Source organism: Quercus suber, unplaced genomic scaffold (genome assembly GCF_002906115.3).
Source record: "Quercus suber isolate HL8 unplaced genomic scaffold, Cork oak 2.0 scaffold_37, whole genome shotgun sequence".
In the NCBI taxonomy this organism is placed as follows: domain Eukaryota; kingdom Viridiplantae; phylum Streptophyta; class Magnoliopsida; order Fagales; family Fagaceae; genus Quercus; species Quercus suber.
The window spans coordinates 1,910,202-1,934,888 of record NW_027069502.1 but is presented as its reverse complement, the minus strand read 5'-3'; the positions used below and the strand labels follow the sequence as shown (position 1 = coordinate 1,934,888).

General features: G+C 33.2%; 1 protein-coding gene across 1 annotated transcript; it reads right to left on the bottom strand.

Annotated features, from left to right (window-relative positions):
- Window positions 1-1,297: 1,297 nt before the first annotated feature.
- LOC112020390 (phototropin-1) lies at window positions 1,298-22,379 on the bottom strand. The gene is made up of 23 exons (XM_065770930.1): window positions 22,181-22,379; window positions 19,912-20,644; window positions 18,366-18,548; window positions 14,130-14,221; window positions 10,887-11,166; window positions 10,536-10,755; window positions 10,328-10,398; window positions 10,026-10,132; window positions 9,867-9,916; window positions 9,676-9,780; window positions 9,328-9,387; window positions 9,159-9,248; window positions 7,567-7,643; window positions 6,847-6,931; window positions 6,272-6,352; window positions 5,992-6,095; window positions 4,475-4,524; window positions 3,914-4,020; window positions 3,641-3,763; window positions 3,207-3,258; window positions 2,808-2,920; window positions 1,836-1,976; window positions 1,298-1,679 (listed from the first exon to the last, which is right to left on the bottom strand). The coding sequence occupies exons 2-23, from the start codon at window positions 20,640-20,642 to the stop codon at window positions 1,575-1,577; spliced, it is 3,027 nt and encodes a 1,008-aa protein (XP_065627002.1). The 5' UTR covers window positions 20,643-20,644; window positions 22,181-22,379; the 3' UTR covers window positions 1,298-1,574.
- Window positions 22,380-24,687: the final 2,308 nt, after the last annotated feature.

The following is a 24,687-nucleotide window of genomic DNA, read 5'->3' as shown; positions in this document are numbered from 1 at the left end:
TAATTAGATGATGTATCAAATTTTAACAGGGTTTTTGGGGAGGTTTAATTGTGGGGTTGGGTTAGCTGTGTGCATTTTGTGGAGTTGACACTGCTTACAGGGCTTGGTCCTAGCTGCTGTTGCACTTGCACGCCAATAATACTAATCTCCATCATGTGTTGCATCTTACTGGTACGAGTGGTCTCCACCTTTGACCTACACAGCTGTCTTTAAGACTTTTGATTGGCCTACTACTGTAATCACTAATCACTAATCAGGATTCAGCAACTTCGTTATCAGATAAGCGAAAAGCGATGTGTAGGTCTTGGAGGACTAATAAGAATGGAGAGAGTGTACTTCACGGTTCAAATACGTATAAGAACTGTCACGTGATGTAAAATTTTACACTACATTTTTAATTTGAATCATGAAATGTATCTATTTTCTAACGGGGAGGAAATGTTTGATCTAACAAGCTAACAATAATTGCAAAATTTGTGATTTTCTTGAGAGAATACTTGTGCTGCTGTGCAAGTTGATATCACAATGATTATGACACACTGCAAGATGACACGGGCGATCGCATAGAACTAATGTAGGGCGGTATTGTTGGGTTATGCAAATGTTAACTCTCGTGGCTCTGAAAAAGAAGATTTAAACCCTCATGACACCTCTCCCCTCTCTGAAGTATGAGGAGATATTGCCTGAGATGGTACGGCATACTGCATTTACAAAGATTTTGACATGTGAAGCAGAGTTTGGATTGCATGATTTAGTGGGGAATTCAAACTACCGACAAACTTGAAGAGGAAATCAAAGTACAACAACAACAACAACCACGTACTAGAGTCATTCAATGATGTTCTGCTATACTGTATGTTGGGGATTAGAGATCATGTGACTATGTGAGAAGCTTTGCAAGAGACAAACTGCAATGATTTTCTAGGAGGCTTTTGAGGACAGAACTCAGAAGTAATACACTTCATTGAAGTGCATATAATATTTTGCAGCATTATTGAGTTTACAGGCATATATGGATGGACAAGGAATATTTTTTTCCTGAAGAAAAATGTTTTCACAGTTTTGGATAGGCCTATATTAATCATAACAAACTGTGTACATATATTGATTCTCTTGGATGGCATGCTGTATTTGAAACCATGATTTTTTGGACAAGTATTCAGGTTAGGAAAGTTCTCATTTTTATTTCTGCATGGTAGAGAAATTGAGACGCGATGATTGATGAACAAAGCAAAATACAATGAAGAATATATATTGGCAAGGAAAAGCATGGGGAGAGAGAGAGAGAGAGGTTGAATAATTCAATTTAGACGAAAAATTTTAGTTCAACCCAACTGGGATTAAATTACACTATGCATTAATTACATAGGGTATAATTGAACCTTAATACCCTCCTAATAGCTGCTTCCAAACACTGGCTAATTAAAATCTAACTCCACCCCAACAGAACAAGGAGCCCTTGAGAACCTCTATTTGTGTTTCCATTCTTGAAGCAGATAACAAAGAACTTGTAATTAATAAGACCAACGAAAAATGGAGACACATTTATCATGAAATAGCACGGAGGAAACCTATTAAAAAACATTTGTCTGAAGGTCCTCTAATTCTGGATTCACAATTTTGGCTTCCTTCTCAGCTTCATTTGTTCCAAAGAGTGGAGCATCAAGTTCAGGAGGGTTCTGGAAATATATATCTATGTTAGTAATTAAATCCTATCAAAGAAAATACAAAAATGGAAATTAGAGAACAGCTAGCACTATCCAACATAGTTTAAAATATCCTGAATCCATTAACCATCAGTTATACTTCATGCCTCTAAATGTTTATGATCTTACCATACAGCGAACTAGAGCCCAATTGACACCCCGGAAAAATGGGTGACGCTTAATTTCATCTGCTCCTTCCCGAGAACCCAATCTGTTTTTGGGATCTCTGTGCAACAATCGGTACATTAACTGCTTTGCATGGAAACTTACCTGCAATAGACCAAATTTCTCTCAACACCAAGCCTTAAATTTTGGTTTCTACCCATAGTATTTGTATGCACCTTAACTTAGTTTCCACATTCATGCACAATGTCTACAGCTGGGAATGAAGTTTGGTAAAGAGAAATTTTTGCAGTAGACATCAAATAAAATGTATGAGTGTGATGTTTTGGTTTCTTTGCATAACTCTGCTTCTACTAAATCAAATGCTCTCAATGATTTAGGAAGACTTCTCCAAATGCCCTGAAGCATATATAAGTATTTCTTTTTTTTCTTTTATTAATTGTTTTCCTTGAAACCCCCTTTTCTTTATCCTTTCCCAAAAGATTAATTTCACAATCATGCAAAGTATGTCATAAACTAGTCAAATTGACAATTATATCACAAGCTAAAACCCTGATGGATAAATATAATCCACATGCTAAAGCCAAATGATGACAGGAATAGGGGAATGGAGTAACCCACATAAAGGGCAAGAATTGAATATCCATAAAATTAATAGAAGATATGAGCATTCTTCAAAGTCAGATAATCATGTTTTTTATTGTGCTAGTTTAGGTTTCTATACAGGTTCCAAGAGCACCTAGAATGAAACTTTAGGATCTTCATGCTTTGTCATTATGGTTTCATTGTCCCTCTGACACGCTTAAGCATGGGACTCTAATGCTAACTGCTTTCTTTTCTTAGTCAAGGAAAAAGCACATGATATCCTTAATTGTATGTTTGAATAATTTCAAGATGGTGTTTTAGAAAGATGATATGCCAGTTCAATAATATTAAGCATTAATGGGGAGAGAGAAGAGTTTAGTAGCAAGATCTCACCTGTATTCTTCCCGGAAATTTAAGATCCTTTTGAAGAACATTTGCAAATGTCTTTTGCCTTGTCTTTCCCCTAAATGGTGTATATGCGTAGAACATTTCGTATAGAAGAATGCCTAAGAAAATGATGTCATTTGAAAAAGTCCATTAATATATCTCATATGTCAATTCTTTTTCTTGGTAAAAAATTTATGAAGAGTGCCATTAGTTTCTCACTTTAAGCTTTTACAGTAAGATTTCGATTTTTTTTTTTTTTGGCCATTTGTATTCTGATATTTTCCTCCCGAATTATAGTTATTTTAAAAAGAAAAAGCTGGTGTATCAAGTAGGAAAAAATATTCTTGAAGCAAAATTATGCATTTATGATGTTGCCTCACTTCATTAATAAAATAACAAAATTACCAAGAGCCCACCAGTCCACCGCACTAGTATGGCCTGCCCCAGTTATGATTTCCTGCCAGAAAGTGAAAGTTAACGGTCATTCAAGAACAGAAAATATGAACCTGGCACCTAAGTTGAGGAAAAAATGAAAATGATGATCCTCAAGAAAGAACTGTCTCAATAGGTTGGAGAAACAACACAATGTGGCAGAGGGTGGTTGAAGGAAAAAATAAAAAGCAGTGTAGTTTTCCCGGTGAGTTATTTCACATCTCTTCCGACATAAAATTTCTATACTTGAACTTCTAAAATAATTCAAAATGGAACAATAGATGCATATTCGTTTTTGTCTGCAACAATTTGTGCAATTACTTCAAGATAAACATATGCAACATGCAAATCTTGAAATTCAGCAACCATAATAATATTAGAAACATTTATGCTCGAAGTTGACAAACCGGAGCTATGTACTCCTCAGTGCCAACAAAAGAATTTGATGCTCGCATAGGTTCAGCCATAAAAATTGGATTTGGTTGACCCTTCCGTTTGTTCTTCTTTTCAACTATAGCTGGAATCAAAAGCTGCAAAAAAACACAACCAATCCATCAGACTTATTCTAATGTGTCTCAAAATATATTGGATCTATGCAAATATTTTCCTTTGTTTCAAATATCTCTATTCTCCTTCTCCTGAGAAGATTTATTCTAAACAAGATTTGATAACTAGAATACCTGTGGTTTGCAAGATGTCAAACATGACAAATCAAAATCTGTCAAGGACACATGCCCATTGCTCTGGAGTAAAACATTTTCAGGCTTCAAATCCCTGTATATTATCCCTGTAAGAAAATCAGAAAGAGACTCAGTATAAGTATGAAGATGCAAGTATGCATTCCTCGCACTTTTTATAATCACAAATACTCGTGCATCAAAACTTGGATCAGAAACTGCATATAAAATATGCTGGCAAGCTTTCAGTAGCATAAATGGTTAACTAGAATCATTTGTGTTTCTGAAATATCATTATGCAGGTATGGCCGAATGAGCAAAAACTTCAGGAGGCATCACAGAAAAGTTCACACAGTGATCAGTAGGTTCACGTTGACAGTCTCATGTGGAGAAGAAAGATATTCTGGATTATGGGATTTCAAAACTATTGGATGAAGTATTATTTTAGTCAACTGTTTCAGATAGAGTTACTTCAACAAATCCCTCGTCAACTGAGAATATGTTTTCCAATTTTCACTTACGGAAAATCATCACTTATACTATACAAAATGAATATTAGCTTACCCTGACAATGAAGGTACTCCAATGCAATGACTACCTCTGCAGCATAAAATCTACGATCATCAATGATTTCATGTCAGTTAGAATAAAACTTAGCAACAAGTCAGGGAAATAATGACCGTGATAGATTGACTAATAGGAAGTAATGCGGAGAAAGAACTACCATGAGAATGAATTTGTTTACAAAAAAAATTCTTCATTCTCATGTTTACACAACAATTCTTAAGTGTTAAGTACAAGGCATTTCTCAGAACAATTATAACAGTACTAATCAAAATCTGTTTGAATAGTTTTTAGGTATTATTTACAAATTTGAACATCATGATCAAGCTCAGAACATTAGTGTGTAAGTTTTACTTCCAAGATTACCATGAAGTTTCTGATGAAAGAGTGAATACATGCAAAAAAAAAAAAAAAAAATTGTTTTTATGCAAGCACATGATTTATAGTACTCATACTACAAGGTCCTTGTCAGTTTCTAACTTCAAAAAACTCCTAACAAGAAAAAATTCATATACATACAAACAAAACCAACACTTTAAGTTAGCCAAATCAGAGTGGCCACACACATCACCAAAAAAATTATAAATTAAAAAAAAAAAAAAAAAAAAAAAAAACGAAGGAAGCAAAAATGTGTATATACATACTGAAATGAAGTTACCATCTTCTTTTTCATCATAATTAGAAATGATTCTCAGTCACTGCTGAATAAGAATTTCTCTCTCATTCATAAAACATGGGCATCCAAATGGTAAGACACTAAGACTATAGAATGGGGATCAAAAAGGGTTTGATTTTTCCTTGGTGTTGAAGAAAATTTTCTTATTGGAAAAGTAATTGGTATTCATTGTTCATCAATGAATAGAATTGGAACCTTATAAATAAGCATTTTTGCAAAGCGTTTGGTGGCTTTTGCCCAAGAGTCCTCCCATATGAGGAATGGAGAAAATTTTAGAACAAGGAGTGGGTTTCAAAGAGTAGTTTTTTTTTTTTTTTTTTTTTGTTGTTGTTGTTGTTGTTGTTGTTGTTGTGTGTGAGAGAGTTACTGAGAGTATTAGGGCTTTAGGATTGTGTTTTGTGAGTTAGTTTGTGTTTGTGAGAGATTTTTTTATGTTGTGACTGTTTTCTGTGTGAGTATGTAAGTATGTGAGTTTACTTTGTGATTTTTGATTGAGAATAATTGATGGTGGATGTTGGTTGGTGTTGCCTATTGATGTAGGCTTGGAGTTAGCCAAACCACATTAAATATTGTTATTTATGTGGTTGCTTCTGCTAGCCCAAAATCCCAACAGGATCACTTTAGATACGGAAGGAAAATATGATCTTGAAGCAGTTTCCATATGACATATAAGCTAGGGAATAAGCTTAGAGAACCGATTACACAACTAGGAAAGCAATAATTTTAGTCTATTGTCATATTCTCATAGAAAGCTCTCAAACATCTGTGCACTATAATCTGCCGTTTCCTCTTTGTTTTATCTGGCTGGGAATGTTTTGCAATTATCTTTCAAATAATTTACCTCACTGCATCTTCCTTCAAGGCCTTTGTGGGTTGTCTGTCCAAAAGCATGAAGAGTTCTCCACCAGGGCAGTAATCAGTTATCAGACAAACATGTGTTTTGGTCTGCAAAGTAAATGCCATCAATAGAACTAATTTTCTATTACACTTGTTAGTATCTCAGCTTTTTATACCATTGCTGGCACTAGAATCAAGTTAACCAAATAATCAATTTAGCTCCTACAGCTCATAACAGTTTCCCCATTTAAAACAGTCTCTAAGAGTCATAGAGGACTTCTAACCTGAAATGAAGCATACAGTGCCGGAAGAAAAGGGTGGTCTAACATGTCAAGGATTTCTCTCTCTGCACAAGCTCTATGCACCTGCGAAACATGTAGGAAGGGAGTTACGTAAAACATACGGAAGAGTACTGCGACTAAATGATCTATGGATTACTAATAAAAAACTACTCAGCTTCTAGAGAAATACAGGGGGAAAAAATTGATATCAGAATGCTGACTCATTTTTTGTTGTAAAATTCTGTCCCTTTGAACTGAAGCTATAAAAGTAAAAGAAAAGACCTGATGATATGGTAATATCTTCCAGTTCAATTATGTAATTACATGTAGATGCAATGGGATCATAAAAGAATGGATGACAGAATGTAGTGCATGTGTTAAGCTGAAAATTCAAAGTCTAATTCAATCAATTGGTAAGAAAAAAGATGGGTCGAAGGAGAAGACCGCATAGCTAAAATAGTACATAATGTAAAACAGGATCTGGTGGGGCATGTTTAGTCACAGGCAGAATTGATGACAAGTATGCTAGACTTCTAGCAAGAAAGAAAAAGAAATACGCATTTAATCAATATTAATACCTTGTTTCGGTTGAGCATAACATCTTTATCCATTGCCTTCATGGCAAAATACAAGCCAGTTCCACACAATTCCACCAAATGCACACTGTCAACCCATAGAAGTTTGAGTTAAGATTTTTTTTTTTTAAAAAAAAAAAAGGGGGGAAAGGAAGTCAGCAACAGACCAAAAATCAAGTAAATATCATTAAAGAAGTTCTTAGCAAGATTACCAAGCAATTTTGAGTTCAGCTTACATTTTCAGCAAAATTAGAAAAAATTTCATCCTCCTAATATCTTTAGGTAGAAGATAATTAATTCAAACTACTTAGATTTAGTTATTGAAACCAGCCAATCATACTCGCAACTTATAGCATATAGCAACACCAGTTATGAACATCCACTAAATTGCCAGTAGTTGTTTCGTGGTCGAAACAGTTGAGGTGATACTACTGACAGTGCTTTTGAAGTGAGAGTAAGATTGATCTCATTCTAATAGCACAGTAAGTGCGGGTTAAGTCAAAGAACAATTCTGAATCAGAAATAAGTCATGAAGTTAATATTGTGGTCTCATGGGGGTTTATATATATCTTACTATTCTGTGGCTTGTTGTCACTTGTAACAGTATACAGTCATACTAATTATAAGTCTCCAGGCATTAATATTCTATGACTCATATTATATATATACCAGGATTATTATTACTGCAAAACTAAGGGGGAGAATGGAAAAAGAGGATCAAACCTCCCAGTATCACCACATCCCAAGGGTTTTATTGGCCGAAAATGTTTCAATCCTATCTGCTCTCCACTATCTAGAATCTGCAAAATAAGGGTTATGTAAGCAAACTATAAAAAAAAATACACGATATTCAAGAAAGAGATGAACAGAAATTGAAATACTTAAGACAACAAGGAATGCAGAAAAAATTATCGCACATTCTTATCTTGTTAATCAACTGACTGCCAAGTGCAGATTGTGTGAAGTAAAATGTGCTGAATGTGATGCATGCATGTACCTATAAATTACAAACGTTTCTAGCAAAATGATAGCATGCAGAATCAAACAGAAAATTTAAAGTGTAGCTTCTAAATTTATAATTTATGGAGACAAGGGAGAACATATATTCCAGATGAATTGTGGCATGTACTATAAAGTGAAAAAATAAAAATAAAAGGAAAAGAAAAAAAAAATTTTGAGAAGCAGTGACTTGGTACTTTTTACTTTCTCAATTTCATTAGTTTGTGCCCTATATTTGTTAACAGTAATGCTGAATTATTTTGAATAAGTAAAAAAATAAATAAAAAAATAAAAAATAAAAACGTTATAACTTTGCCATTGAGCATCACCATCAGATGTGGTAAATGTGCCAAATGTCAAATATTTGGCACATTTACCACACCAAACACCAAAATCTCCTTTTATCAGATGTGCTAAATCCCATAAAATTTGCCACATGTGAACAGTACCGTTGCAAATTTGCAACGGTACTATTCACATGTGGCATAATTTTTATTGTTTTTTTATTCTGTTTTCTCTCTCTCCTCTCTCCTCAGATTATTCTTTTCTCTTCACTCTCACCGTTCCCTCTCACCTCTGTTCTGTCTCACCGTTCCCTCTCACCTCTGTTTTGTTGATCTTGATCCGTCATCACCGATCGTCATCGCCGTCATCGCCGATCGTCATCGCCGATCCATCATCGTCGTCTCACCGGTTTCATTTTGCATCGTCATCGCCGATCTCTCCGGGCATCGTCATCGTCATCGCCAATCGGAATCGACGTGGGCATCGACGTTGAGGTGAGATCGGAGTGTTCGTCACGATCGTAGGCATCGACGTTGAGGTGAGGTGAGATCTTGATCGTGGGTTGCCGGTGTTAGTGGGTTTGGGTTGCCTGGGTTGCTTGGGTTTGGGTTGCCTGAGTTTCGTGGGTTTGGGTTGCCTGGGTTTTGATTGTGTTTTCTGGGTTTGAGTTGCTGTGCTAGTGGGTGTTGCTCTGTTTTTAATGGGTTTTGGGGTAGATTGTTGATGACGGTGGTTGTGGTGGTGGTTTTACAATGGATTGTGGCTGCCACGGTGGCGGCGGCAGCAGCGGCGGCGGCGGCAGCAGCAGTGTTGTAGATGTTTTTTATTGTGTTAGATATATTATTTTATTGTGTAGTAAATATTATTTTAATGTATAGGATTGAAGTATAGAACATCTGATAAATGGTATGTTGTAAAATGATGTTATAAAATAATAAAGTAAGTCTTTAATGTGGTAAAATGGCATAAATTATGCCACAGCTGATAAGGATGCTCTAAGATCAAATGACTCTATTTACAGGGATAAATACCTTTTGGATAGCACTCCAAGAGGTGGTGCCCTTCCTATGAGGTTTTGGATGAACTACCTTGGAATGGTTAATCCATAAATCTTCTGGTTTCTGCAGATAGCAAGATCCGTTCTCATAATTGTGCACCCAAAAGCTTTTCAGAACATGTGGTTTAAGTGTAGGACATTACCAAATTGGCATCTGGAAGTTCTCTCACTGCCTCATTAACATTTTCTGCAGTTGATTTGACCTGAGGGTGGACGTCAAATATATTTGTTACAGCAAACCAACCAATTTCCAATAATTAGTAATTGACACTATATACGACGTGCATATTTGGCCATAAAAGAAATGTGAATCTCCATTCTTCCAAACAAAAGAAACAATATTAATAAACTAATATTCTGTATGCAGAAAACTTTCATATTCAATGCTAAAATATTAGACCTCTAGATTGACATTTATATAAGCTTGACACCTGAAAGAAATTCAAAAACATAGGAAAGAAAAAAAAAAAGCATGTGAACAGAATAGAGACCAGTTTTTCACTCTCTTTTGCAGTGTCTTCCGGGATACAGTTGCGAAGTGGCTCAACATGCTGACTACCATCTAGTTGTACCCCAATAAAGTATTGTACTTCTCCCTGTTTAACAAGTACAGATTCCAATAAAAATTTGTCTCAGAGACATCTCATTATGCCTTGCGAAGAATATTTGAGGTTGTATGTACCTTTTGGTCACGCATAGGTTGCAAATGAAACAAGTTCCAGAACTTTTTACCTGAATTGAGAGCGAAGGTGTTTATTAAGGAGGGGATAAAAGTTATTTAAGATAGTATTTCATATAAGGATTGTATATAGAGTATATAAATTGCAAAAATTTAGCACACCGGTCTTCGTGTAGTTAATGAGCTGCACAGTGACATCTGTTTGGTTGTCTATGGCCTCTCTAATTTTCCTCACAGTTGCAGGATCAGTTTCAGGTCCTTGCAGAAACCTGTAAAATCCAAACAAAATATATATGCATGTGGAATCTTCTTCGATTAAGAAAATGCAGTAGAGAGAAGAGTAACACTCCCTATTATTCCATTTTTAGAGTACAGTATTGGTACAGCTGAATAGATAATAATTTTTTTTTTTTTTTTCATTTTCATATTTTGAAAACATAACATTAAACAGTTTTGTGGCGCACCTGCAATTTCTTCCCAGGATTTCTTCACGACTATATTCTGTAAGCTCTAGGAAGCTATCAGATGCAAAAATCTGAAGTTTTGAAAAATAAAAGAAACACTAAACGTTTTAAATCTTCATCTCCAATGTGCAAAATGAAATCCAAACAACATAATTAACAATAACGTAGTTGGAGCAAAAAAGAGATGACTTTTAATTAGGATTCTCACAATGGGATTATCAGGCAGCCTTGGATCAGTAATGACAAAGTTTTTCTCTATACGTTCAAGTGTAGTAGCAAGATCAAATCCCTTTCTCATCTCCTTCTTTCTGGTGTTGTCATCAACACTGTCACGCCTCTCATCATCATCATCTTCATCACTCCAATCATCATGCACAGCAAACTCAGACTCAAGGTTATCACTGTTGGGTTGGCTTTTCTTAATTTTCCTGAATAATGGATAGAAGGCCAACACGAAAAGGAGCTCACAAGATATACAAAGGCAGTGATAAAAATGTGTAAGTTAAATACGAGAACACAATTTGCAAGTATAGTAGTCATTCATAACAAGAGATTATACCCCATAAAAGAACGGCGACCAGATTTTTTCTCTTTCTTTTCAGGCAACTCACTGATACGCTGCATTGAAATTCTTGGACCCCCGAGTGAGTTCCTTCTATGTGGAGCAAGACTCTCTGAATTTCTCCTTGCTAGAACTTCAACTCTCTCCTCTTCCTCTTCCCTGCCACCTCCTGATTTTCGGATGAAGGGACGATTTGCTGATTCACTGAGTGCACGAGGTCTCTTCACCGCCTGCACAAGCTCAGTTACTGAACTAGTAGCTTTTTCTTTCTGACGAGCTGCAACAAACAGCATATTAGAGTATTCAATCAAGTCTAAAACCATTGTACTTATTTTTTTAGAAGCATATCTTGAACAACCATGAAAAAATTATTACATCTTGAAACAAAACTGTCAAAATTATTATACCTTAGGAAGTATCATGACATTATGCATTCCTTTTTACCCTTATTAGTCCTCTCACATTATGCCAATACTGGCAATCTTAAAATGCTTGTAGTATCTCATATCCTAATGAAAATGCTACTATTTCTTTGATGGTAATAAATCAATGCACAAACATTGAGCAATATAAAACAATAACAAGTTTGTTTACTGTTTGGTTGATCTCTACAATCAAACTGATGCTTATTTCTTGGGCTACTGCCGGCTTACATATTAGGAAACCAAGTTAGAAAATTGTTCTTGAAGTCACACTAATGCCATGTTTGTGGCGAATTCAAGGAAAACCAGTTGAGCAAATAAAATCTGTAGTTTTTCAGAATAGTTGAAGTTAGCTTGTGCTTTCATTTTGGGGGCTGCTTGTGGCCTTGTGTCCCATTTATCATATTCATGATTACAAACTCAAATGGATCCCTCCATTTCCCAAGATTCCATTTTTTAATTGAAACAAATGGAGTGTTACACATCATGAGAGATCTCAAAATTCCTGTCATCAAGATTTAATCTCAGTTTAATCAAGTTTTTCTAGACTTGATTAACTGATTTCATTCAGTTCAGTATCATTTTAAAAAAAAAAAAAAACTGATAGCTTAGTTTAGTTTAAAATGGTTGCTGTAGTTCAGTCTTTAGTTTACACTAATTCTTGAGCTATAATAACCAACAGAGTTGTTGCATTATTTAACCATCTCTAGACTTATATATGGCCAGCCTTTTGTTACAAAATGACTCATTAGACAAATGTGTGCTACTTTTCAACGATCCATCAAAATAAGCATTATGTATATGGTAATTGATAATCCGAACCAAAAATTTTTTTTTCTGGCAAGATTATCGTCCATGGACATTGTCGTGCGTATCAGTTTGGTAATTTAACTTTAAATTTGAAAAATTAACCTCCTAAACATTATTTTTGTACAAATCAAGCATTCTTTCTTGGTCAAGTGATTTGAAGCTAACTAAAACCTAATGTTGCAAAACCATTTTCACATAAAGTGATTAAATTCTTAAAATTTAATGAAAATATTAATAAAAAAAATGATTTGTCACAATCCTAAAAACTAGGTGGTTGATTGTTCAATTAAAAGTCCAATAAACAAATTGACATTCATACCTTTTTGTACAAACTAAATTATGGTCATGCAATGCATGACTTAATCAATAATCATTATAACAACTAAAAAAATCAATATTATAATTTCTTTTAATTTATTGACCAATGAATATAGTGTAAATCTAAGTTTTTATAGTATATATATGATAGATTAAAAATAAGTTAAATAAATAATTAATCCACTTTTAGATATCTTAAAATTTTTGATAATTGAGTTTTAACTAGATTAGCATTTTAATTATTTTAAATTTTGGCAATAGAGTTTCACTTAAAATAACTATTTTAATCATTTTAATGTACTTACAATTGGTCACATGGCAACATTATGTCTACAACTTGTAATGCATGTAGTGAGTCTCATAGCGTAAACATCACATGATGTTTACACCCAAAATTTATTACTAAAACAAAAAATTATGGTAGATTATGAAACTAATAAAATTATCTTAAATTTCTAAAAATCTTGGTAATAGAATTTTAATCGGATTAGTACTTTATAAACTTTTTGAAACTTTAGCAATAAAGTTTGAGTATGTGAATTATTTTAATATATTTATATAATTTCACAGCTCTTATATGATATACCAAATGTGTAATAAACCATGGAAGTTTTTGTTGTTGTTTGGTATTTAGATATTTTTTAGTCACTACTTATATGAGTTTAATTTTAAAACATCTATCAGTTTAGGTTTAATTTGAAAAAAACTCAAATAATAGGGGAATTATGTAATTTATCAAAGTTTTTAATAAAGTGTCATCATTTTTTTAGAATAATAATAATAAAGTTTAGTCATTTAACACAAAGAAAAATAAACATTGCTCCGTTTGTTTTGAAGTCGTAAAATATTTTTCAGAAAATGTTTTCATATTTTCAAGTGTTTGATGGCATGTAAAATGTGGTTAAATTTGTAAAATATTTTATGTGGACCTAAAATCCTTTATAAGAATTTTGTACAATGTTTTATCACATCTTTAAAGATAAAACATTTTACAATTTTTTTATAAAACATGTTTTGTAAAATGTGGATAAGCCATCAATTTTTTTTTTTTTTTTTGGGAAAAAATTTACTTATCATATCGAATACTTGAAAATATCCTACATATAAAATATTTTACGTTTGAAAATATTTTATTTCAAAACAAACAGTGAGTAAATATCAATATAGGTTTTAAGTTTTAAGTTGTATTATATTTTATTTCAAAACAAACAGAGAGTAAATATCAATATAGGTTTTTTTTTTTTTTTTTTTGAGTGGGATCAATTTAGGTTCTAAGTTTTAACTTTTTTATATGGAATATAATGTAACTTTTAACGATAACTTAAATTTTATTAGACAAAGATGTGTTTGGATACCACTTATTTGTTGAAAACTGAAAATAATAAAAAATAATTTTTAAATTACTGTTCACACCAAAAAACACTGTTTATTTGTCTATTTGCACTATTCTATCCCATAAATAGTGCAATAAGCGTTGGTAAAAAAAAAAAAAAAAAAAAAAAGCTGAAAATGCAAAACGTGGGACGTAGAAGCTGAATCCAAACGCCTTCTAAGTGCCCCATTTTCCAACACTAAATTATGAGCTCAAATTAATTATAAGAAAGGAAGACTTCATGTTTTGTTTTTTTCTGACTATAAGAAAGAAAGAAAGAAAGAGTAATGTAGAATAGGAATAGGATAGGTGCAGTACCATCATATCGAATCAATGACTCGGGCAATCCATTGGGACGCAGCATCTTATCCTTGGCCCCTTCTGTATGCTTACTCACCTCCACTTGCATTCTGCCAAATCAGCAAACAAGAACAAAAACAAAGATAAGCATCTCAACGCTTTATTACATAGAATTCTCTGTCCAGTATTCCATCACCGCCGATCAAAAATTGGACGGTACTAGTAATAAGTGAAACCATCAAGCCGGGTACTCTAAAATAGGGCCACATTTGAAAATATTCAGCACAAACAAAGCATTGAATCTTGCAAATGGACAGTGACATAGAATGACCCAGTTGGCCAAAAAAGTCGTCCTCAATTATAGGGGTTGTGGGTGACATATCTAACATTCATTAGAAAAGATGCCACTCCCACATTTTTCTTAGGTCTGGTCAGTTCATGTGCTATGTTTCTGAAACAAATGCAGCAAAGTTAGTATGATGCTTTATTACTAGCACCACTTATCAATCATGCTAATCTTTGACAGTAGATTATTCTGTCCAGCAATCTTTGTTGTCCAACCCTTTGGTGGTTTTCCCTCCACAGCCCACAGGTTTCCTTCATTTTGTTGATACACACAAAATCTATAGCCACAAAAATTTTCGCATAATGTTTTACTCTCACTTTGCTGGGTATTGTGAGGTGGTATTACCATGCATCGGGTGCACGTATTCCTCTTCTCACATGGGTGCATTGTAGATTTTCTCATGAATGGCAGTGGGCGCATGAGGTGAATTGTAAGAGCGTATGTGAATTTATTTATAAATAAATAAAAAAATTCGGTGCATATAGCAAGGCTCTATGAATATAAGTCTTATCATTAAAATATTAGTGATTTAGAGGGAAAAAGAAAAGAAATATGAGTAGTTTCACAGCTAAAGATGTCCAAGTCCAACTCCTTGAAATCCAAAAATAAAATGTTACTGACATTCTATAAATTGCATTAATTTTGGGAGACAATTCCAACTCAAAAAGATAATGTTAGAAACATAACATATTTATCAATTATTGATATGTTACTAAGTAATACTATCACTTTTATTATACATCAATTGTAACAGAGACCATATCATATCACTTATTTCAAAAGTTTAGATGGATAAAAATTATAGTTTTTCCTGATATGGTAATAAATTATCAGTAATCTCTAAAGCCTAAACTAAATAGAGAATTAGAAAGTTAATCATTTTAGTCGAAATTATAATCATATAAATAACGATACAAAGAGAAGCAATGTTAAGGACCAACTTTATTAACAATCTATTAAATTGATAAATTGTGATTGAATTAATTAACGTCAATTTCATATGGGTTTATACGCCCCATAGTGATACCTTTTTTTTATTCATCAATAACCATATATTACCTAAGTGGTTGTGAAAAAAAAAAAAAAAAATTACTCACCTCCACTTGCATTCTGCCAAATCAGCAAACAAGAACAAAAACAAAGATAAGCATCTCAACGCTTTATTACATAGAATTCTCTGTCCAGTATTCCATCACCGCCGATCAAAAATTGGACGGTACTAGTAATAAGTGAAACCATCAAGCCGGGTACTCTAAAATAGGGCCACATTTGAAAATATTCAGCACAAACAAAGCATTGAATCTTGCAAATGGACAGTGACATAGAATGACCCAGTTGGCCAAAAAAGTCGTCCTCAATTATAGGGGTTGTGGGTGACATATCTAACATTCAATAGACAAGATGCCACTCCCACATTTTTCTTAGGTCTGGTCAGTTCTCGTGCTATGTTTCTGAAACAAATGCAGCAAAGTTAGTATGATGCTTTATTACTAGCACCATTTATCAATCATGCTAATCTTTGACTGTACATTAGTCTGTCCAGCAATCTTTGTTGTCCAACCCTTTGGTGGTTTTCCCTCCACAGCCCACAGGTTTCTTTCATTTTGTTGATACACACAAAATCTATAACCACAAAAATTTTTGTATAATGTTTTTGTAACCACGTAAGGAAAAGCGCTAGTCACATTTGCGCTATACCTCAAAAGGACTAGTCACAATTGAGACTTCTTGCAGTTGTTAATAAAGTCCAGTTCAACCCAATAAATACCTGACGTGAGACTCATCACACACCCACACACATCACACAATCAATCAAATTGGGGCATCATAGTTTTACTCTCACTTTGCTGGGTATTGTGAAGTGGTATTACCATGCATCGGGTGCATGTATTCCTCTTCTCACATGGGTGCATTGTAGATTTTCTCATGTATGGAAGTGGGCGCATGAGGTGAATTGTAAGAGAGTATGTGAATTTATTTATAAATAAATAAAAAATTCGGTGCATATAGCAAGGCTCTATGAATATAAGTCTTATCATTAAAATATTAGTGATTTAGAGGGAAAAAGAAAAGAAATATGAGTAGTTTCACAGCTAAAGATGTCCAAGTCCAACTCCTTGAAATCCAAAAATAAAATGTTACTGACATTCTATAAATTGCATTAATTTTGGGAGACAATTCCAACTCAAAAAGATAATGTTAGAAACATAACATATTTATCAATTATTGATATGTTACTAAGTAATACTATCACTTTTATTATACATCAATTGTAACAGAGACCATATCATATCACTTATTTCAAAAGTTTAGATGGATAAAAATTGTAGTTTTTCCTGATATGGTAATAAATTATCAGTAATCTCTAAAGCCTAAACTAAATAGAGAATTAGAAAGTTAATCATTTTAGTCGAAATTATAATCATATAAATAACGATACAAAGAGAAGCAATGTTAAGGACCAACTTTATTAACAATCTATTAAATTGATAAATTGTGATTGAATTAATTAACGTCAATTTCATATGGGTTTATACGCCCCATAGTGATACCTTTTTTTTATTCATCAATAACCATATATTACCTAAGTGGTTGTGAAAAAAAAAAAAAAAAAATTGTGGCAGTGAACTGATTGTATGAATATTTGTGAAAGTGACCATTCTAGCCAACAAGGAGGACGAGGCCGCCATGTTGCCAGGAAAAAGAAAATTCTTTTTTTTTTCAGTTTTTTAATCACTGAGGAAAAAAACTAACCAAATTTGAACTGACAGTCTAACTGGAAGCCGGAGAGTAAGAACTAACAGTCTAACACAGTAACACTAAACAACCCCACGCAAAAGGAAAAAAAAAAAAAGTAAACCTTTAAACTTCTTTTATATTTTCTTTTTATTAGATGCGAATTTTAAAAATTTAATATTAGATTGCATATTTTTATCAGGCTATAATTTTATTTAATATCTTTTTATTAGAGGTGAATTTTGACAAATCCACCATTGAATTACATCTTCTTTTATATCCTCCATACTTTCAAAATTTCTAAAAAATTAAAGATCAATAGTTATGTCATCAATAAATTATTTAAATTACAAGTTTTTGTGGTTTACAGTTATGCATAAAATATAAAATTATAGATCATATAGTATAAAATATCCAATAGACACAAAATTTGGTATGTGTATTAAGAGCATAAAGAATATAAAATTTAACAGTTAAATTTTCAAAATATGTAGTAATTTATTTTATTGAGTAAGGCTACAACCAATTTATAACTAAACTTTGTCCTTCTTATTATATCTTTTATGCTTGCAAAATTTTAAGAAAATTAAAAATTAATAGCTATGTTATCAATCAATTGTTTAAATTTTAAGTTTTTGTGTTGTAAAATTATGTATAAAAAATAAATTTATTACTTAAATTGTAAATAACATCCGATTTAAACAAAATTTGACATGTGAGTTAACAGTTAAGAACATAAAGAATATGCAATCGAATTGTTAAATTTTCAAAATTCACATCCAATAAAAATATATAGGAGTAATTTGAAGTGTAATTTGGAGAGAAACATTGTCTCATGCAAAATGACAGGACTAATAACTCCCTCTCTTATCCATTAGTATTTTATTACATTAATTATTGTTGTACATCGTAAGCATTGAGTTACACACTAACATAGTGATTTTACACAGCGTTTTACCTTCTTATTTTTTTAATTCAATGGTTACAATGGAGAGTGTGAATTTAAATCATAGATATTTTAAATACACCAAGAAATGTAAACTAATTAAGTTAAAAGATGGCAAACCAATGCTACTATGGTAAAAAGAGAGAGCAAAAACAATAAGAAAAAAACAAAAAGAGAGAGTAAAAACAATAAGAAAGGAAAGGAAAGGAAAGGAAAAGAAACTGACCCGATAAATTTAAGAACTTTGCCAGTATCGTCCTTGATGGGTGAAATGGTAAGTAAATTCCAAAAGGGAGTGCCATCCTTCTTGTAATTGAGCAATCTTCCACAGTAACTTGACCCACTCTGCAACGCTTCCCTTATCTTAGCCACGTCCTCTGGGTCCGTATCTGCACCCTGTAAAAACCGGCTGGACCACCCAATTTTGTGTCATTAACACCCTTTTCTACTACCGTTATAACAGTAAATTACAAAATCCAGAATGTTTGGTAGCCTCGAAATCAAATATGGTGGTTGGTAGGTACTATCCATTACGATTATTAATTAGGTTTTAGTAACGCGTGCCCTTAAGGTGTATATTAGTATACTACATGGAGAAACTTTTTACAAAAAAAGAAAAAGTGATTTACTATTTTGACAATTTTTTCAATTCTTCATACAAACTTTCTTAAAATAGATGATTAATGTATGCTCTAAGGACAAAAACATACATTAACCGAACTCTTATTAATTTGGTCCACAATTGTATAAATTTAGTATTTTGGTTTTTTTTTTTAAGAAAGTATTTAGTATCTTACTTGTTTTTTTTTTTAAATAGAAAAATAACGATTATACCATGAACATTTCTATTGGAAATATCAAAATTCAGTTAGGTTTCCAGTTTTTGAAATCAAAATCATTATGAAAAAGAAAAAAAAGAAAAAAAAAAAACCTTCTAAAATCAAGTCAAGTTTGTTCATGAGTTTCCTTTCTATCTAAATTTTAACAAAGTTAATAGCTGAAACTAACTTGATTTCGAAAATTTTACACTTTTCACAATATCCCTTTAATGTATATTCCATTTACTAATTTATTAAAACATTAATGAAAGTGACATTTAAGGATGTAATTGACTTAATTTTAAAAGTTGAGAGACTATATGTTAAAACAATATTAATACTTGGTAGTTGAGAATAAATTGACACAATTAATACTTGAGGATCCAGATTGAACTCTACCCCCATAGTTAGAGTACCAAGTTAATAATATTTAGTCAAGCAGTTAATTGCAAGTATATTAATTTCAGTGTTTTGTTTCTATTTATGAGAGAATATATAGTAAAGATTAAAACACCGTGAAACTACATATTTATAATTATAAAAAAAAAAAAAATTCTTAACCGAAGTTTAAAACTAAATCTATAATAAAACCAATTCATTTAAAACAATAAATAAATAAAAGGTAAATTTCATTACGATGTTTAGATTAATGTCATCCAGATTTAAAACATATTAAAACTGGTTAATTAGATCCTTAAACCCAACTTAGCCCCTAAAACAGAGGAATTTTTTTTTTTTTTTTTTAACAAACCTAACAATATTTGAAGACTAAATTAGCTTTAGAAACTAAATTGATAATTTTAAAATATATCTTAGACTCGATGAGTAATTAGGTCAAGTTAACTACGTGGTTTACCTAAAAAAAAAAAAATCAAAAAGTGAATCAACTACGTGGTTTGTGCGAAAGCATTAGCAATACTAATCAGTAATCAGCAATGGTAAGAAAAACAGTACCAGTTCCTTCCTACGATCTCTTTGGAAGTGTAACCGGTCATCTTGAAGAACCCGGCACTCGCGTACATTATCGGATAATCGGGTTTGGTCGCATCCGATACAACGAAAGTTTGTTGAAAAGCCGATAGTGCATCTTTTAAGTCCTCCGAAACTCTCGGAATACTATAGTTCCCTCTCGGATCGTCCGATAACTCGCCCGAGCTACGCACCGAGTTGTTCGAGTTTCTTCTCGAAGTACCCGCCTTATTATTATTATTCGCCTCCTCGCTCGAACTCCTCACCGATACGCCTTGCGGCTTTCCGGTCTCCGTATCGGTTTTCAGCACCAATCCCCACTCGGCCGCTCTCTGTGCCGCCGCCGTATCGGTAACAGCCGGTTCGCCCGATACCGAAGTGTTTTCGTCGATGAATGCAGATAAGGTTTTCTGGGTCAGCGGCGGTTGTGACGGTTGAGATGGTGGTTGTGGAGTTGGGTCCTTGAGAGCCATCCATGAAGTGATTTCTTCTACTCTGCCAGACTTGGAGGAGAGCTGGCGGTCCGGTGGTTCCGGTATGCTGCCACGTGGCTCTTTCCATTTCTGCCACGTGGGATGGGAGCTGAAGCCAGCTGGGTTGTTGTTGGTTGGCCTGGTTGTGGAGTGGGTTGAGGGATTGAACACCTCGAGCGAACCGCGCGAGTCTCTTGTTAATGGTGGTGTCAGACTCGTTGGTTTATCTGATTCTTCTTCCATCTCTGCAAATAGTTCATAATAATTACGATAGTTTTACTCTACTAGTAAAGAACACGAAGAAGAGATGTGGTTGTAGAATAAAACTAAAAACGCGGAAAAGGTCTATTTTACAATTAAGATTTTATTGTATGAATCTAATGGTGTACAATCTTTGTACATGATAGGCTAATGTCACAGGTCAGTTTTAAATGTCATGGGACTGAATACAGTTCAAAAATTCATAATTAATATATTCTGAACCATGAAATAATTTATTACAAAGAGAGAGATTATATGTGGGAGCTTTTTGTTATTGATAGCGGTTTGAATTGAAATATCCGGGTCCAGATGGATGTTCTATGTTAGACAGCAACTCTACGTATTGATTGAATGATGGTTTGTCTCATCTGATCCGTTTTGAAAGAATACTAGCCAAGAGTAAAAGACACCTATGTAAACATGTTTTTGTGGGATGTGAATGGTGGGGCATTGCTAATATGCTATGAACTGGATTGGGGACTCTGGAAAGTGATGTTTTTTGGAAATGGAATGCGTAACTAATGAGCAACTAGATTAGGAAGTGAATATATAATGTCATGGGTGTTTTCGTCCGTTCATGCTTTTTTTTTCCTTAACTAAATTAGTAAGTTGTGTTGGTTGTAGTTTGGGGACAGGAAAGAAACTCTGAGCACCTCATATATTTGAGGGTAGTTTTGTCTAGTAAGATCAGGTTGGTGGATTTTCAAGTTTCAACAATGGGGAGGGGGGGACAAAGGAGTAAGAGCACAAATTTCCATAACTTGTAGCTAATGAGCAAAGACAATATGTCTGGGTAGTTTCGTTTGCTAATTAAAGCCGTGCAAACTCAGTTCTTTGCTGCCATGAGAATAAGAGAAAATAGAACATATCATAAACACAAAGTTTCAGATTCTTGAAAGTCGTTTGGAACATGGACACAGATTTTTTTATAACTTGGATAATGATCTTTAGAGTCCAAATGGTAAGAATAACTTGTCAGGAAGAAGTTTCAGAACTGAAGGGGTTGCAGTTTGAAGTTTATGACTAAAAATCAAAGGAAGTGAAAACAATATAAAGAAGTACCTGAAGCAAAGCTGAGTGATCTGCTGAAATATATCAGGGCTTGGGTTTTCACATGAACCAGAAACTTGGACTTTTTTTGACAAACAAATAATGAAATTTAACGACAACAAGCTGATATGACTGGTTATATACTCTTCCTAGCTTTGAAAAAGAAGAGTTTTAACTTTTAAAGAGAGCTTCTTTTTTTTTTTGAGAAATAGCTTTTAAAGAGAGCTAGTGAGAGAAGCGACGAGAAGATAATGAAAAGAAAGACTTTTTTAATTGGAGAAAAGACTGAGAAAAGAAAGATTGTTAAAAAGATTTGGGCTCCCCATCCCTGTACAGCAAAAACCTCACATGGCTCTAGCACGTATTCCTATGTGCCTTCTTTAACATACCCATCATCAATTATATGAAATTATTGAAAACAAATACAGGAAAACAAATAGTTGATTTCTTTCTCTACCTAAATCTCTTACCTGAAGTACTTGTTGTGATTTCGTGTTTCTTTATTATACAGACTGGAAATGGGTTGGCAAATAAGAAAGGGAACAAAAGAAGAAGCAGGGAGGACCAGAAGAGAATGATCTTCTCAAGTAAACCACGTTGGAAGTTGCTGGCTTTACCGACCGGTTCCTCCCTAGCCAATGCTGCTTTGTGTGTCCGTGTCTCACTTAATGTTTTCGCCCAAAATCAAATCAGACAGGTGGAAAAGATAGATATAAGTTAATTGTGCATTGGTCATAAAATGAAATGAGTCTCTATAGAGATTTTTATGCTTATATTGAAGGCTTGCAAAGTATGGTCACTTGCAAGCTTGTCGTGACTCGTGACTCGTGACTCGTGACTCGTGAGTGGACACCAAGCACATGTAAAGCTGATGTTGGATGGCATTTTCTACATTACACTTTTTATTTCGCAAATCATAGGGTTAGGTATCCTTAATTAATCACTTATCATTTCGACTAATTGTCTCCATCAAGATTCCAACCTTTAACCTTCAATCACTCTCTCTCTCTCTCTCTCTCTCTCAAAAAAAAAAAAAACCCTTTAGCTTGAATTAGTGAAAGGTACGTGGTGGCAATATCTCTAGAGTCACAACATAATTCACAATTGTTTAAGATAGGAAGTTGTTACTGTTGAACAAAAGCATTTCCATTCAGTCTTTTAAAAAAGTTTGGCTATTATAGAGGGTGTTATAGATGAAAAGAGAAGCAAAATCCCTCACATCTGGCTATGCATTTTGCAATTTCTACAATGGTCTTCTATTAATAGACTAGATCTTGTAAAAAAAAAATTTAATTGCTTCTTATTTAGTCAAACAACACAATCTCTCCTCTCTTGTTGTGGATCTTTGGCAATTTGCTTTGGTGGGATAAATCACGGTGGTGTTGACACAATGGTTCTTGCCAATGCGTGGTAATTCTTTCTTGACCACGATGTTGACACGATGGTTCTAGTGGTGATAAGTTGGTTGTTTAGCATCAAGGGTTACTCGATTGAGATTTGGCTATGGGATGTTGGTTAGTTATGGATTCCTAGTTGTTGCCAGTGATTACTGGCCGGGTGTGGGTTGTGGTGGCGCTGTGTTGGGTTTTGTGATGGGTTGGAGTGGTTGGGTTATTTGGGTTGTGTTGATCTTCATTGTGAGAGACCCAAAAAAAAATTATATGGTGTGTTGTAAATTCGAGATTGAGATGTAGAGTGTATTGTTAAGGTGGTTATGTAAAGTAAACAAATAAACTTTTCAGTAGTTATTTGTAGTTGAGAAGAGGCAAGAGAGAGAAAAACGAGGAAGAGAATTAAAGAGGAAAGAAGAAGAGATAAATATTCTATCCTTCTTTTGTTTAATTTCCAAAGAGAAATGAAAGGAATATTCTTTTTAATGTATGCTCCCCATAAAATAAAGAGTCTGAATTTGGTAATGATAGGATATAGAGCCCGTATTGTATACCATCTAATTAAAAATTGTCACATTAGTTTTTTACTTAAAACCTAAAATATCTTACTACACCTAATAACATCACATCAACCATATACATAAAAATTAAAATATAGTGTTTATTGAGATGTTATACTATGTGATCAAAGGCATTTATGTTTTAGTAATATAATGATGTGTCATGTTTTTATTCAAAAGTATAAACCAAAGAGTTTACACCAATTCTTAGGAGAGTGATGAGTGTTATGCATGGAGAAAAGTTAATAATTTTAATATTTGATACAAATGTATAACACTCATCACACTCCTAGGTATTTTTGTGATTGAAAAATATAGTAATCTCAATTTATAATGGATGCAAATTATTAATTTTTACCAAAAGCATTCAAAATCAAACTCAACAATTTATTTTGATACAATATCAAAATGATATAACCTTTTACATGACATTGAAAAACAACATATGTTCAATATTCATATACATATTTATCAAAAATATATATATTCATATGCATACAAAAATAATAAAGAGAAATGAACAAAATGTGTCAGCTGCATTCTAAACCATCAAAAGAACATTTGTGTGTAGCTTTCTTTATTTCACATACTCTATGCACATTTCTATACGCTTTTTAGTTTCTTTTTCCCCCCCTTTTCTTTTGGATTTCCTAATAGTTTATATTGGCATATAGGTTCACATTAAAAGAAAGTGTTCTAAAAAAAACTCACATACATGAATAACATGAAACTAATAGAAAATACTCAATGTAGCATTGTAGTGAGCATATTTTATAAAAACTTTTTAAAGATTCAATAACTTGGGCACCTAGCATGCAGATGAAGAATTTAAATAGAAACTTTGTGTTAATCTTGTGAGACACTTTGAAACAACATCATTCTAAACAGCAAGGAAACTAAAAAAAATGAAAAACTTTTCTAGACAGCCATTAACAAAAGCCAAAATGAAGAAATATAAATAAAGGGAACCAAAAGAAAGATCTCATTTGTCATATTAGATGCAAAATTATTGAATTCAAAAAAAAA